Source organism: Daucus carota, chromosome 3, assembly GCF_001625215.2.
Source record: "Daucus carota subsp. sativus chromosome 3, DH1 v3.0, whole genome shotgun sequence".
NCBI classification, from domain to species: Eukaryota; Viridiplantae; Streptophyta; class Magnoliopsida; order Apiales; family Apiaceae; genus Daucus; species Daucus carota.
In genome coordinates this window covers 8,829,034-8,845,288 of record NC_030383.2, presented here as the reverse complement: position 1 = coordinate 8,845,288, position 16,255 = coordinate 8,829,034, and the positions used below count along the sequence as shown (strand labels likewise).

The 16,255-nt window shown below is 32.8% G+C and overlaps 3 protein-coding genes across 4 annotated transcripts; 2 read left to right on the top strand and 1 right to left on the bottom strand.

Annotated features, from left to right (window-relative positions):
* Positions 1-1,011: 1,011 nt before the first annotated feature.
* Positions 1,012-5,155, top strand: LOC108210525 (serine/threonine-protein kinase PEPKR2). 2 transcript variants are annotated; one of them, XM_017381855.2, is made up of 4 exons: positions 1,012-1,214; positions 1,432-2,253; positions 3,928-4,224; positions 4,470-5,155. In XM_017381855.2, the coding sequence occupies exons 2-4, from the start codon at positions 1,530-1,532 to the stop codon at positions 4,826-4,828; spliced, it is 1,380 nt and encodes a 459-aa protein (XP_017237344.1). In that variant the 5' UTR covers positions 1,012-1,214; positions 1,432-1,529; the 3' UTR covers positions 4,829-5,155. The 2 variants fall into 2 exon arrangements, with proteins under 2 accessions (XP_017237344.1, XP_017237343.1); XM_017381854.2 differs by having other exon boundaries at positions 1,432-2,301.
* A 1,529-nt stretch (positions 5,156-6,684) lies between these two features.
* LOC108211547 (CRS2-associated factor 2, mitochondrial) lies at positions 6,685-9,875 on the top strand. Its single transcript, XM_017383177.2, has 5 exons — positions 6,685-7,272; positions 8,867-8,994; positions 9,095-9,320; positions 9,421-9,548; positions 9,652-9,875. The coding sequence occupies exons 1-5, from the start codon at positions 6,783-6,785 to the stop codon at positions 9,727-9,729; spliced, it is 1,050 nt and encodes a 349-aa protein (XP_017238666.1). The 5' UTR covers positions 6,685-6,782; the 3' UTR covers positions 9,730-9,875.
* Positions 9,876-10,858: 983 nt separating this feature from the next.
* LOC108211315 (large ribosomal subunit protein mL43) lies at positions 10,859-13,772 on the bottom strand. The gene is made up of 4 exons (XM_017382880.2): positions 13,601-13,772; positions 13,034-13,113; positions 11,902-12,008; positions 10,859-11,294 (listed from the first exon to the last, which is right to left on the bottom strand). Exons 2-4 carry the CDS (start codon positions 13,111-13,113, stop codon positions 11,122-11,124), a joined length of 360 nt encoding a protein of 119 aa, XP_017238369.1. The 5' UTR covers positions 13,601-13,772; the 3' UTR covers positions 10,859-11,121.
* Positions 13,773-16,255: the final 2,483 nt, after the last annotated feature.

Sequence of the window (16,255 nt, the reverse complement as noted above, 5' to 3'; positions counted from 1 at the left end):
AATTATTGTGTGCATATGAATATAGTGTTGATTTATAAAAGTAACTACTTTTTGAATAGCATGTTTGTGTTGTGAAACATAATCTTATTGAATGTTTACAAATATTATACAACAAAAATAAGTTAAATTTAAATAAATAAGTTACATTTCACTAATTTCATATTCTAATATTTTTATTGTATTTCTTATAATTTGATCATAAACATGAATAAAAATTTTGAGACAATTAGAATAAGAAATGAGGATGAGGACACAACAAATAAGACCAGTAATCAGTGTTCTAAAAGTCGGCGATTAATCGCTGTTCGGTCGGCCACCGTCTCGATTAAGTGTTAATCGGTGAAAAAATCGTTTTTCCTGAAAATCGGCCAAAGTCGGGATTAATCGATCAAAAGACGGGATTAATCGGAAAAAGTCAGTCAAAAATCGATGAATTTAAAAAATTCAAAAATACAAAGTAAATTTTCTTTAAAATTTCAAAATTAATTTTAAATAAAACAAAAGGCACAGAAATGACGAAACACAAGAAATTAAAATTGTTTTTTTTTTTACTTTTCACACTTTCAATACTAGCCCCTAAACTCTAATTACATAAATTTGCAATATTTTCCTTCTTAAATTCATTCAAATTCAAGTTTATATATGAGATTACTGGACTTGTATATGTATATAAAGGCATGTTTTGTATTATAAAAAATCATTGATTTTTTGATTTTACATGACTACAAATTTGTAGTATATATAATTATATTAATACTATATAATTTAAAAATAATATTAAATTGATTACGATTAATGATCCGATTAATCATTCCGATTAATCTCCGGTTATCCGATTAATTGCTAGGTGACTTCACCGACTAAGCCCGATTCTCGCTTTTTACAACGCTTTTTACAACACTACCAGTAATATAAAAATAATAGTAATTAAAAAAAAAAGAAAAAAACAATCACATTAAAGTAAAAATAATATTCCGCGTCCATACAACTATAAATACGTGCACACTCCAGTTTCCCTCAATCATTAGACTTTAGACGCTAAACCTCAAAACACACACTCGAAAGAGTGAATTAAAATTAAATAAAAGACATTTATATAATTTTTTCCCTTCGATTCCAGATTTCTTGGGTTTCATTTGATCGATTCTGTACATCTGAATTGTATTCATCTCTCTACAACATGTCAACAACACCCACATTGCCGCTTCATAATGGTTCCTCTTTTCCCCCTTATTTTCTTTAATTTTTACTTTTTGTTTCGTAATTAATAATTTGATGATTGATTGATTGTTTATACAGAATGGTCTCTTTGATTTCTATCGTTACTCTGTTTTAGTTGTGTAATTGTATATATATTTGTGGTTTTTTTTGAATTATGTTATTGTTCTTGAGTTTCTTGATTATATATTGTTGTGTTTGTGTTGATTACAGGATGTATCTTGGGAGATTAGTGGTTCTGTAATTGTGGGGTTGTGTTAAATTATTGTTTATCTTTTGGGTGATTTGAGTGGATTTAGAAAGAGTGATTAATGAGGAAGAAGAGAAAGGGAACTGAATTGTTGTGCCCAAATCGGAAAGATGTTTTGGGATCAACTAGTGATGATTCGGGGTCGGCGAGATCCAACTTAAGGTGTCATTATTCGTTAGAAGATTATGATAGGTTGAAGAAGAGGTGTAAAGAAGGTGTTGAAAGTGTTGATGAGACTGTTGGGTCATGTAGAGTGAGGCTTGCTGGGATTGCTGCTACTGCTCCGGCTTGTGCAACGACATCCTTGTCTGGTTTGTCGGGGAGAGGGATTAAGAGGAAGATAGGGTGTATTGATGCAGCGACGCAAATGGGTCGGAAGAATAAGATTGAAGATGATTTCATTTCTGGGGCTACGATTGGTAAAGGAAAGTTTGGGTCAGTTTGGTTGTGTAGGAGTAAGGTTAGTGAAGAGGACTTTGCATGTAAAACGTTGCATAAAGGGGAGGAGACAGTGCATCGTGAGGTGGAGATAATGCAGCATTTATCAGGGCATCCTGGAGTTGTTACTTTGAAAGCAGTTTATGAGGATCCCAAAAGCTTTCACCTTGTAATGGAGTTGTGTTCAGGTGGAAGGTTGATTGATCAGATGACGAAGCAGGGAAGGTATTCTGAGCAACAAGCGGCTAATATTTTTAAGGATTTGATGCTGGTGATTAAGTATTGTCATGAGATGGGAGTTGTCCATAGAGATATAAAGCCTGAAAATATTCTTCTCACAAACTCTGGTAAGATAAAGCTCGCAGATTTTGGTTTAGCCATGAGGATTACCAATGGTAAATATCTTACCCTGGCTTAGTATATTGTGATACAATATATAGAAAAATGTGTTAAACATTTACGAGTAATCACTTTGCTATCATGTTCTATGTTCATGTGGTTGTTTCGCCTTTTGTATGTGGCGCTGGAGGCACTTCTGCATATGCATTCCTAAATAATATAATATCATATGTTTGCATGGTTGTTTCTCATTCATAATGTGGTGGTGGATGCGCTTATGCATATGCATTTCTAAATGGAGTGATGTTTATGTTTGACATGGGCACTTGCTTCATTTTAGTATTAGAGAAGAGGTTTAGATGGCTATAACCATTGATATCTAAGTACTTATCTTTTATAGGTCCTCCTTCAGCAGGTTAGTTAATACCTTGATGCATACCATACAATATTGTGATGTGCTTGGAAAATTAAATGTATAGTTATTTACATGAATCCTTATGAACTTGTAGCAATTTAATATTGCATGAAAAAAAGACTGTAAATTCTCATTCATGTAATGGATATATTCATCTATCTGTGTGTGTTGATCTTATATCTATCATGTGTTGCTATTGTCACCGGCATAGTTGTAAATGCTGTTGATATGTGTATATTCCCATATAATTACTATATTACACTTCACATCTTGTAAATTATTACCCGTATGGGTGGCGATGCAGGTTGTTGGTTGAGTTCGAGCGGGTCCATCATAAATTTAGGTGGGCCGAACCGGATCCTAAAATTTAATGGTTAAAGTGTTTAACTATCTGTTATTCCCGTAGATGACTCGAATAGACACGATTTTACGAATCACCGAATCTAACATCTTAGTACTTAGATACTTACAGACATGCTGCACCTTAACATATAATCATATACATGATACACCTTTGAGCAGAATCATCCCTGGCCTCTTGCAGGCTTCACAAGAAATGAGCCTTGCTAGTTCTAAGAACAATATATTTTTGTATAGCCAAAACTTTTATGGTTTTATTCAATCTTGATGATTCATCCAAGTGTTGAAGCTGGTTTTATTTAATGTATACTTAGTCTTGTCATAATATCTTTGATAAAGTAAAAGCAATTTATATTCTTTTTATATAACTGCCTATAATAAAACCTCAATGTAACTTATATTGCCTATTATTCTTTAAAAAATTTGTCCTAGCTTTTCATACTAATTGTGGCACAATGCTTTAAATCCAATTTTTCTAGACAAATACTTAAACTAATTTAACAGTTCATAATTAGTAAAAAAAATATATAACAGTTCATAATATAAAAAAAACGAATTAATTTGATCTTGGAATATTCAAATTTTCTACTACTTACAGCTGCTCTTGTCTAAATATTATATGAAGGAATTAGCCAAAGTTTTAGAGGAATGTTAATGGTTTGGTTATTGATAATTTTGTACTCTTAGGAAGAATGTCAAGGTTAAGGTCTTCTTGTTTCTCATTTTTTTGGCAATAATATCTTACTAATAGCTCAGATTTTGGTAATTTTGTGCCGAAAGATAGTGTGTATGGATTTCAAGTTCGCTATTTGCCATTTGGTCCGCAAAGTTAAAATGAAGTATGATGTATCCTCATAGCTTTTACTTCTTGATGTCTTTTCATTGATCCATGCTATGTTTTCTGCAGACCAAAGTTTAAATGGAATAGCAGGAAGTCCGGCTTATGTTGCCCCGGAAGTCTTGTTAGGGAATTACTCTGAGAAAGTGGATATCTGGAGTGCTGGAGTCCTTCTATATGCTTTGTTGGCTGGTGCTCTTCCATTTAAAGGAAACTCGCTAGAAGACGTTTTCGAGGCAATTAAGACTGTGAAGCTCGATTTCCAAGCTGGGATATGGGAATCTATATCGAAACCTTTGAGAGATTTGCTCGAGCGTATACTTACAAGGGATGCTGCTGCAAGAATAACGGCTGATGAAATATTAGGTAAGCGTTTTCTGGCACCACAATTTTTTTAAAAGATCATACTGATCCTCACTCCCACGCCCCATAGTGTCCAGTATCTTCCCAAATAAGGAGAAACAAAAGAAAAATTAAAACAACTATGCCATGTTTCTTTTGTGCATATAAATACTAGTTTATTTTGATTGAGCTTGAAATATCTTTCCTGTTGTGTTTACTCTACTTTGCCCCAAGTAATTTGCGATAATTTTTAATTTTTCTTTGTTCAGCACATCCTTGGATTTTGTTTTACACCGAGCGCACCTTGAGGACATTATCTTTTAAGTCAAAAACAAAGAATCAGCCAGGATCTCACCACTTACCCGTATCATTTATTCCAAACTCTAGTAGAAAGATAAGAGACAGCAATTTTGTCGATGATGATTCTAGTCGAAATTCATCGTCTGAAAGTTTAAGCCAGGAAAAAGACGAGCAGGATGACTGTGGTTTTGTCGATGCACTTGCAGTTGCAATCTCACATGTGACTATTTCTGAGCCAAAGAGGAGCAGGTTGTGTGGTCCTACCAGTCCAATACGAGAGCAGTGTTCATCTAACGTGACATCTAACAGTCTTTGCAAAGCATTCTGATTCCAACACGACTCACCTCACAGTCATCATCTCCGGTTTTTGAAAGGGGATCAGTGCTGACCTTCCCAACTATAGACATCTCTAGCAATCACAAAACAAGTAACTTCGCGTCTTCACCTCAAAATGCCAACACAACTTATACCTCCTGATTTCCAGCAGCTGTCGCCGGTCATTGTACAGAATATGTAAATAGTCATCGGATATGGACTCGTTGATATTGGATGTGGACTCTAGTCTTACCATAGGAACTTAGGCATGATAATTATAAGTCTGCTGACTAAAAATTGATGGTTTTAGCTTTATAATAAGTGCTCAATTGTTTAGCCATGGTTTACCCCTTCTGCCAATTTATGTTGTCAAGAATATGTGAGTAGCATTTTGGTTTAGTTAAGCATACCTGTAGCTCTCGGAGGAGAAAATTCGGGAGAACAAAAAATGATAATCCTTCGTTTCAAATTAGTTTTGAGTTTTCAGGTTAAATATTGACAGAAATTTATTAAATCTACTTTTGTCCATTTAAGTCTGCATAAATAGTACTTTTTTTCTTTTTTTAGTTTCATGCACAAATTTAAATTAACTTTTTGCTCTAAATAAAAATCATATTTTCGTAATTGAATTTTGTGATTAGTTTATTATTAGATTTATAAGACTTTATATCGTAAATTGTGTTTAGATATATGTTAGTTTTAATTAATTATTGTGTTCCTTTCGAGGGAGTGTCATAGTTAATGGCATTTTGATCGTATATTGTAATTTTATTTGTCGTTAATTAACGATTGTGTCATTTTAGATGACTTTGTTTTGGTGCTTGACATAATCTTTCGTGCTTGATTTTTTCTTTCCTTTCTTCTTTTTTTCTTTCCGCAAATTTTTGTCTTTCATCTTGATTTTCTTCTCAGTCATTAAAGTTTTATTGGCTAAATTTCTGAGGCCATCTCTGCATAACCTTTGGTTAGTCGATAGATTTTCTTGAATGAAAGTTCTCCTTTCTTCTTAGTTCTGGGGATTTTGCTTTTTCTTTTGAGCGTTTTTCTTAGACATCAAATTTTATCTAATTTCCTTTTCAACATGCCCTCTGATTAAAGTTTTTCATGTGTGAAAGAAGCTCTTTCGATTCTTTTGGTGCACGAGGAAGTTGTAAATATCTATAAAATAGTGCGGATAATTTGCTAAAATAAAATAGTGGGGATAGTTTCCGTCAAATTCCGGATATAAATATTATATTACCGGATAGTAATTTTTTATTATAAAATAACACAAATAATTTGTTGTTATAAAATACTCCCTCCGTCCGACCGACCAGATTCTTTACATCGTGAAACGTAATCTCGACATGATTTAAAACTCTCATTAAGAATTTAAGACTTAAGTTCTATGGAGTACACAAAATATTGGAGTATTGGAGTACAAAGTTGATAAAATGTAATATATTTATTTAAAATTTAAATTTTTTTTGTTCAGTAATATTTGTAAACATTTGACAACTTGCACATTATGTTCTGCAACATAAATATTGTAATCAAAAAGCAGAATAATCACTTTTATAAATTACAGGACTCTATGTTCTGCAATATAACTAATAAGCGAAACAATAATCTTAATACTTGTTAAAGTTGAAAGATATTAATGATTGATAAACAATTATATGCAAGACAACTTATAAATTGATAGATTATATATAGATTTGGATAATCAAAGATATTATTTATGATCAAACTAATAAAATTATGATTCGTACTCCAATACTACAATGTTTTTATGTACTCTATAGAACTTATTTTTAAAATATTAATCTTCTAAATTAAAATTTAAATATTGAATTTTATTAGAAAAGAATATTTTAAAAAATTAAAATGCAGCGCTCCATAACCCGGTAAAGACCCTGGGGGACGGAGGAGTAAAGACTGTACGACGACGGATAGTTTGCTGACAAAATAACCCCGGAACGCCGGCGATGCTGAAACCCAAGCTGTGTATACGCCTTTATCCAACCAATCTAATCTACACATACAGAAATTTAACCCAGTCTCACTACGACCCACCTTTCTCTCCCATCTCTAAACCCCTCCAAACTCAAACCCCTTCAAAGCCCAAATCCAAGAAACCTAAAACCCCAAAAGCCCCTCAAAAAACCCAAATTTCCGACCCTTTCCCGCTGAAATCAGACCTGCCCTTTGATTTCAAGTACTCATATTCCGAGACCAACAGCTCTGTTAAGCCCATTGCGTTTCGAGAAACCCCAAAGTTTTCGCCTTTTGGGCCGGGACGGCTTGACCGGAAATGGACCGGGACTTGTGCTCCGGTTGATGGGGAGGTAGAGAAGTTGACGGAGGAGGCGGCGAGGAAGAGGAAGGAGGTTCTTGGAGAGGATTTGAGTGAGGATGAAGTGTCTGAGCTTGTCGAACGGTATTGGCATAGTGATTGTTCTAGGCAGATTAATTTGGGTGAGAGTTTGTTGCTTGTTTGAATTTTGGGTTTGCATTCGTGTTTGTGAATGTGTCGATTTATGCGTGGTTCTAAAACTTGCATTATTATGATTAAAATGAATATGCAAGCTTACATTAATTACAGTAAATGTATAGGAAAGAGTTGTGTTGTGTTAAATTTAAATGGGTTTGTCTAGTGTGTGGCCATGGGCACATGCTAAGCGCAAAATTTGATATGTTTGGGAGATTTTGATTGGTGTGGTTGGTGGATTTGAGGGGGGTCCACCATTATTAAGATATGAGAGCCAATCAAACTCTCTCAAACTTATCAAATTCCGCGCTTAGCATGTGCCCATGGGCACACACTAGAAAAACCGAATTTAAATTACCTGAGTTTGTGCTGCATCGTTTTCAGGTTTATTGAACAGTCTTGTGTCGTTTTTGGGTTTTGTTTGTAGAAATAAAGTTGGGGCGCGATTTTTACTTTGCAATGTTACATTGCCAATGTACCTTCAGAGAGAATAATGTTTACATACACACGACATCTATATATATTAGGAATCCCTCCTACTCCATAAAGGCATAAACAACATTGTAACAATTTATTGAAACAATGCAAGAACCAACCTTGTTTTCTACATGGTTGTGTATATAACAATGTAACAATTTATTGAAATAATGCTGTATATGTAATATCTTATATATATAGTATTATTCTCGCTCCAACATCAAATTATAAAGTCAAATGTTTAAAGATAATCATATGGTATGCTAGGGTGTGGGTAGTGTTGGCTTTGTGGCAAGTTTAAGATGGGTTTTGGCAGTTGTCATATTGCTCCATCTGTTTAAGGAGATTCACTAACTAAATGTGCAGGAGTTTTCTTGCACTTTTACTCAGTGATACGTGAAATAACTAGTTTTTGACAATTGTATTTGAGGAAGGTTGATTGCTACAATTCTCTGTACTCAAAAATAAAACCACTTGCAAAAAGATTTTTGGTTTCAAGATCTCGTTTATGTGTAGGTAATTATTACTTTTGCTGCCTAAGTTTTTGGTCTGAGCTGATGTTAAGCCAGATCAGGGAATGGCAGAAAATAGTTAAAAATAAGATGAAAAAATGGGTTTAATTTTATTAGAAGTGAAGTGTAGAATCTCAAATAAGTCTTCGAATATATTCTGAAAGTACTTTGCCATTCAAAATATTTAAGTCTATAATTAACAATTTCAAACCTCTGTATAGGAGTTCAAATTCTGCTTAGGCGGGACATATAAATCAAGAAGAATTATAATTTAAGTATCATGATTTAAGTATATAATAATATCTGATGTGCAATGTGATTCTGCCGCCAAATCTTTGCTTACAAAACTTTGCCTTGTGGTTGTTCTTGCTCATCATTTTACCTTTATATTCACTTATAGATAGTCAAGCCTTCCATATGTGCTGTTAAATTATCATATCTCCGGATGCACTTATTTGTTCTTTAAACTTCTTAGGTGTATATATATTGAACCTGCCTACTCCTTATAAGGTTCATACTTGGAACTGTTGTTCTTCATAATGTGTTATGTGCTTATATGTTATTAAGGTGGCATAATTATATATGTTTATAGGGAAGGGAGGAGTAACTCACAACATGCTAGATGATATCCACAGCCACTGGAAGAGAGCTGAAGCTGTGAGAATTAAGTGTTTAGGAGTGCCAACACTTGATATGAGTGCTATTTGCTTCCATCTTGAGGTCTGAAATTCAGACACGATCCTCTTCAAGTGAATTTTGAAATATCTGAATTATTTTTAAGTATACCTTACCTGATTTTGGCTTCTAGCAATTGTGTTAGGACAAATCTGGAGGAAAGATTATATACCGCAACATTAATATTCTTCTTCTGTATCGCGGTCGACATTATGACCCAAATAATAGACCAACAATTCCTTTGATGTTGTGGAAGCCACGTGAACCGATATTTCCCAAGCTTGTGAAGAATGTTGCTGATGGCATGACATTTGACGAAACAAAGGAAATGAGAAACAGAGGACTAAATTCTTCTCCACTAATGAAACTTAGTAAGCAGTACAGTTTTAGCTTTACTTTTATTTTGCTATATGTATCTCTTGTGTGCCAGCAGGACTGTGTTTTAAATATTTTTTCCAATTATTTCCACAGCCAGGAATGGTGTCTATGTAAACGTAGTGGAGAGAGTGAGAGAGGCCTTTAATGCTGAAGAAGTTGTAAGGTTGGATTGTACTCATGTTGGTACCAGTGACTGCAAAAAGATAGGCGTGAAATTAAGGGTATATATAGTCTTGCTTTTCAACTTTCTAGTTGCTATGACCTTGTCAATCTCGATCGTATTGCCAGGTCTTGTATGTTTGATTCGAAATTTCGTCTATGCAGGATTTAGTACCTTGTGTCCCTATCTTGTTCAAGGATGAGCAGATCATACTATGGAGGGGAAATGATGGTCAAAAGTAAATTTTGATTTTGTCCATCGACGTGGGAAAGTTCAGGAAAAGATAATTCTTCTTATCTTTTATTGGAGAATCTTGCAGATTTTGTGGTAAAAAGAAAAAGGAAAACTGTAACAATGATAGTGGAGAGGCGTGCCTTGTTCTGCCGTGAATAAAAAACAATGGTTGTCGAAAAGTGAACTATGTCTTATGGCTATGATAATGGTCAGAGCTCAGTAGATCATATAACTGCCAATCTTTCATTTGGATGCAACGGGAGATGCGTATGAAGATGGTAATGGGATGCAATGACAGATGCAAAAGAACCTTGCATGAAATTTCTGCACTCGTCACATATTGTTCATCCTTTTTTTTTAAAGACAGACATTAAGTTTAAAACTATGTCTTCTGTGTTTCATTACATTTCTGCTTATTAAACTAATTATCTGTGATAATTTCATTACATGAAGAATGTTTATGATATTAGACTAAATATTGAGTTGCTGTTAGCATAGGTTTCTTTGATGATATCAGGACAGCCTTTCCCATTTGATCACTTTGAAAATTCATATACAAAGTTGCAATCAGATCAATTGACTAAAAAAATATGTTTTTGCCAGCAAATACCATTTTTTTTTTTTGATCTTTCATATCATTTTCGCAGGAGATCTTAACTAAATGTAAAGATTTCTTTTTCCATTCATCTAAAACGTAAATTTTTTTATTGATTTCATCACAAACACAGGAAGAAAACATAGTACCAGCTGAAAGTTCATAAACAAAAAAATATAAGGAATTGCCAAGTTTAAATTGTCATAGAAGAAAAAAGCTTTCACCTGATTCACCGCAATAGCAATAAAATTCATACAAAGAGAGTCATATCGCAGAACTGGAAAGTATATTAGATACATGTGGATGGATGTCTATTATGTCCCTGCATCTGGATTAGACTGAAATAGTTGGTTGAAAACAGAATGTATACTATCATCAACACGCAAGCAGTCTATTTTATTTTGCCATTCAGACAAATGTTGAATCATCGTGTGGGATATGCATGTCTAGTTATTTTTCCATCAAAATGCTTCGGTACTAGATTTGGATATTAGAAGCAAACAATTATTTTCAGCTCCGAGAAGCAAATTTCAACGAGCCCCTTGACAAACATAATATAACTATAAATTCTAAAACTGAAATCCAATTTATAGGACTCTCTTAATCCAATGTCGTACTATTTCATAGCTAAAGGGAACTCAAAGATTTAATATAAAGAAAGTTTGATAACCTAACGACAGAACTTCCTACAATGCCATTACACTAATTTGACTAGAATGGCACAGAAGGGTAGGAACGATACAACCAGCAACACTAGCGATGCATCACAGAGAAAGGTCGGAAACAGCCGATCTCTTTATTTATTTCATAACTTCAGAGCTGTAGTCCATGTTCCTTGCACGCTGGGGTGTTTGGTGACATGTCTGGTCTTCAGCTTCACCACCTTTCTTCCAAGTGAATTCCTTAACTTTGTTGCACACTCAAGCACCTCTTCAGGGGTCATATTTCTGACACAGACATTCCTCTCATTCTTGTTCCCTGTGTGTTGGGAAAATATTATTACAGAGAAATTAAATTATTGTAAATAATTTTCCTCAACAAGCACTGAGAAGTCCCAAGGCAGCAATTGCTTGACAGTATATTCCATTCACTTGATAATTCAAACGATAGAGTGTAGGGCTCTTTGCTTCTAATAAACTGTACATCCATTTTAAAATTTTGAATACGTATTTGTTTGGACTGAATTAAATCCTTATACCTAATTTCAGCGAAAAACAACTAAATTGGTTGACTCCCAACTTATAAACCCAAATGTTTCAACAACCTTGACAATTCAACATGCACCAATGAAATTTAACAAACTACCCAAGACACCGACACCCCACTTATTTTTTTTCCCGTACTAGCTAAATATTTTTTATTGAAACAACAAATTTGGCTGGCATAATTTTGCATCAGATTTCCATGTATCTGGGAATACTATAAGAATAACTCACTTACATAATTTGGACTGCATTAATTGAAAATATCCACTAATTATGAAAAGTAACAACACCTAATTCTACTACAAGATTTATTAACAGCTAACAACAAACACAATGCTCATTTTATTTGAACTTTATACATAAATGAGAGCATGTCTTACTGTATATTCCTTCCAAATGTGGATGCTGACCACCAATGTGCTTGGTTTCAACCTCTAGCTGAGGATTGCTTTCTTTAAATGCTGGCAACTTTGTTTCCATAAATTCCCTACGACATCAGAAATAAATTAAGAATGTGTCCAAAGGCAAATTACTATAACATATAGAAGTAGTGAGCTATATCAGTATAAATTGGAGAAGTTAATAGCATTATGAGAAAATAGGTGAATATTAAGTACTGACACGGTGGCAGAGGAGAAAAGTAATATTTCTTAAAATGTTTTAAAAAAAAATCCCCTTGCATCTGCTCTAACATCTCCATTAAATCCATATATCTAATCACTATTGTCAATCTCAATTTCCTGCAAGCAAAAGTAACAATCCGTCACTCCCGCATCATATTGTTATCGCATTATCCCTCCATTTTATCAGTGCCAGAGAGGCTGGCAAGAATACAATAAAATAGAAGCAGAAGGTTCAGCATATTGGCAGGTAAAGACACTTGATCTAATATCCAAACATTGTTAGCATATAGGTTGCTAACTATATGCACATAGGTTGATCTGATATCCAATAGGTTTTTTTAAATCTTAAACAAAAGCTATCCCCTCACATTTACTCTAACATCTATTAGAACTTAGTTTTTATCTCCAAATATCTAATCACTATCATCTATCTCCATTTCCTGCAAGCACAGTAACAATCCGCCTCCCCCCTTCTTATATATTGTCATCTTATTTTCGCTTTATCATTTTATCAGTGCCTAGGAGGCTAATAGAAGCAGAGGGTTCAACGTATTGGAAAATAAAGGCACCTCAACACACGCACACACACAAAAAAAAAACCTCTGAGTTATGGCCCCATCCCTACCCAAGGTACCACTTTCAAAACAATTAGTGAACTACGCCAAGTGCTTCAATCTGGATATAGCATTTTCCAGTCTTCTATTCAGATATTATCGATCCAGAAAAATATAGCTTAACATACTATTAGAACAAGTGAAAAATCAACCTACCAAGATAGCATGGCAACACATAATTCACACAATCTTTCATACATTAAAACGAGCAAACCAAAGAGAATATTCTAAAAGTCGCCAACTGAAAAAAAAAAGGGGGGAGAATAACATCACACCTGACACCCCTACTACTTCCTCCCCAGTTGCAGTAACTCACAACGAGCTTTTTTAGCTGCCAAACTCCTCTCTGCGACATCTGGTCCATCCAGCAAAAAACACAATTTCGATTCAGCTCAGGTGCATATTAACATACGCAACAAACAACAAAAACACTTACCACGTCAAGTAGTCTAAAACTAATATAATCAAACAATACATATAATAACAAAAACGACAATGATACTAAAACACGCAATTAATTCGTGAACCATTTCATGACAAAAACACAATACATCGACCCAATACACTTGAGCATCAGCAAAGAGCATATTCGTATGTGGTCTAACAAAACCTAGGCATATCTATGAAATTAATCAAACATAAATCAAAATCTCGATGAAATTAGGGCAAAATGATATGAATTGAGAGCTCTAATCTAAATCAACGGCGTCAAAACAAAAGAACCGGAAAGCATAATCAAATATGGCAGCAATAGAAGAAACAATCAAATTAAACAAACACATAAGTTGAGTAACATTTCTAATTGTAGGCTTAACTACGAAGTATAGCATAATTATTGTTACCTTTAGGGATGATTATTACAATGACTCGATCTCTATCTTCAGTTGGTGCCTGGGGCTATACAGTTTCTAGGTCTCCGTCGCCACAGCTTTACAAACTTGTGTATCGTTTAGGCAGCACGCAGCACGGAATCATTTATTTTTTTTATACTCCCACCGTCCCTAGCCCGTGCTTCGAGTATAGAATTCCTAATTTATTAATTATAATTTAAATTTTAACATCATTTTATTAATATTTTAGTATTAATGAATTAGATTTTAACCAGATTATATTTACCAACTGATTATATTACAAATTATACCAATATCAGTTTATTATAATATAGTATATAAATAATATATAAATTATATTTAAACGAATAATGGAGGAGTTTTTTTTATCTTGTATTACATCACAAGTGTTTGTAATTTGAACAGTATAAAACTCTTTAATATTGTAAGAGCAAGAGAAGTCTACATGTGATCGACTTGTAGTTATAAAGAAGATGACCAAATCAAAATTGTGTACGACTACAAATTAAACCTATGTTGGCTTATTATATTATAGTATAGTATAGATTTTAAGATGTCGAAAAAATCACATCTAAACATAATAATTTTTTATAAAATTTATATCAAATAAAAGTTTAGAATCTAAACTTTTATTTGATATAAGAATTGAATTTTTTTATTGAGTGTAGATATTATTTTTTTACATCTCAATATACGTGTCAAAAAGTCAAATATCAGTTAAAATGGGACAGAGGGAGTAATTATTTGCGGGAGACAGTAAATTATTTTATTTTTTTGAAAATACATATATGTTAATTATTGTTTTTGTGAAGTAAATATAGGACAGTTTTCTTATTTATTCATAAAAATTATACGTGCTTATATTTCTGATAATAATTTTTATTTTGATAATTTCTTTTCATCAAACAAGTATCATATTTATCAATTTTATTTTTTATTTTTTATTTTTCACTAACTATGCACGATGACTTATAATACAAGTATGTTTATTTACTTATTTTAATATTTTAATATTTGAATTGAGCATCATTAGACTTAGGGGTGGTGATCCGATTACGGTAGGGTTTAAATTGCAAAATCTGGATACATCAATCTGATATTATTTTGATCCAAACCGAAACCGAAATGAGATTTATGATTTCTGATCGACTAATTTAAAAAACCGATAATGCATGGTTTCGTTTCGTTTCTACCTCTAATCCGAACCAAACCCCTGATTCAGACTAGTGTTCCTCCTAATTTTTATACAATTCCCATTTTGTAAAATTTCTCTTAATTATATACATACATTTTAAAAATATAAAAAATTTAATAATCTAAAAATTTACCTTCAACTACAATCTTCTATTGCCCACATTTTATACCCTAAATATTAGTGTTATCACAAATCATATGTATATTGTATTTTTATTGTTGCAAAAATGGTAATTATTTGATATTTTCTTTTTAATATTTACATATCATAATTATAATGTACAAGTTAATGTTTCTAATAAAGTGTGACAATAAAATTTATGACAAGTTTTTGTAAAAGTTGAAAATAGCTTTTATCAAAAATATGAGGAAGTATGCTTTATCGAAAATTGATGTTCGAGAAATATGTTTTCAGATTTTCTAAATTTTTTTAGTTATTTTCAGTAAAAATGTTATTATTGACAATAGTAATGTTAAACGGTTTAGTAACCAGATTTTATATGTACAAGAAATTAACAGTTATTTATGTTATAATAAATAATAAATTATTGTATTTATAATAATATTAATATTTGTTTACATTAAATTATTTAGTCGGACTAAAGTTCATGACATAGGCCCATTGAAACTAATAATGTGATTTCCACGAAACAATAATTATGTTTAATTAGGTAACTCACCGACCCCATGTGATTGAGATTTAATTTAAATATTAAATTATTAGAGTATATAGGAGATTGCGAAAGATATAGCGTCCGATGTCCGTTTGTTCAGAAGATGTAGTCTTGTCTTCTTAATTCATTTGTGCAAACAGATAGAAACTTTTTTAAGAAGTCGGGAATACTAGAAAATTTATATTTTTTTTAGAAAGTTAAGAATGTTAGAAAGTTTCTACTTTTTTTGAAACAATTTATCCACTTATTAATTTTTATTCAAATTTTTACTTTAAAAAAATCATTTCTTTTTAAAGTTTCTCAAACACCCCCATAAACGGATGAAACACAGTAAAGTTATTGGGGCCGTTTGGCCGGGCTTAAAAAAATTGATTTATTGTTTAAAATAAAAAAATAGATTATAAATGAAAAGTTGGTTTAGACTTATAGGTTATTAAAAGTGTTTGGATATATATTGATTATAAGTGATAGAAGAAGCTAAATCCTCGAAATAAACTAGGTTTCTTAACTTCTATTTTGGGGCTTTTAATCTTCAATATAAGTGCTTCTCATAATCAGCCAAACACCTCGATTTAAGTAGAAGTCGATTTTTATGTCAAAAAAATCCAGAAGCCCCTTTGTCAAACACCCACGTCACGTTGTATAGAAGTCAAGACTAACCACCTATACACACATGAGAGAAAGCATCTTCTGAAATATTGTAAGAAGGGAATCGTGGAATAGTATTATATAAGCAGATGGAAGATTTGTTCTGGGGAGCACATAAAAATAATAAGCG

What these genes read in the sequence shown, in the direction of transcription:
- LOC108210525 (XM_017381854.2), top strand. Translation starts at nt 1,530, where the DNA reads ATGAGGAAGAAGAGAAAGGGAACTGAATTGTTGTGCCCAAATCGGAAA. An exon ending in AGCCATGAGGATTACCAATG is followed by an intron (nt 2,302 to 3,927) that starts GTAAATATCTTA and finishes TGTTTTCTGCAG; the next exon opens with ACCAAAGTTTAAATGGAATA. An exon ending in AACGGCTGATGAAATATTAG is followed by an intron (nt 4,225 to 4,469) that starts GTAAGCGTTTTC and finishes TTCTTTGTTCAG; the next exon opens with CACATCCTTGGATTTTGTTT.
- LOC108211547 (XM_017383177.2), top strand. Translation starts at nt 6,783, where the DNA reads ATGCTGAAACCCAAGCTGTGTATACGCCTTTATCCAACCAATCTAATC. An exon ending in CTATTTGCTTCCATCTTGAG is followed by an intron (nt 8,995 to 9,094) that starts GTCTGAAATTCA and finishes CAATTGTGTTAG; the next exon opens with GACAAATCTGGAGGAAAGAT. An exon ending in AGATAGGCGTGAAATTAAGG is followed by an intron (nt 9,549 to 9,651) that starts GTATATATAGTC and finishes TCGTCTATGCAG; the next exon opens with GATTTAGTACCTTGTGTCCC.
- LOC108211315 (XM_017382880.2), bottom strand. Translation starts at nt 13,113, where the DNA reads ATGTCGCAGAGAGGAGTTTGGCAGCTAAAAAAGCTCGTTGTGAGTTAC. An exon ending in GGAAGTAGTAGGGGTGTCAG is followed by an intron (nt 12,009 to 13,033) that starts GTGTGATGTTAT and finishes CTGATGTCGTAG; the next exon opens with GGAATTTATGGAAACAAAGT. An exon ending in ACATTTGGAAGGAATATACA is followed by an intron (nt 11,295 to 11,901) that starts GTAAGACATGCT and finishes CCCAACACACAG; the next exon opens with GGAACAAGAATGAGAGGAAT.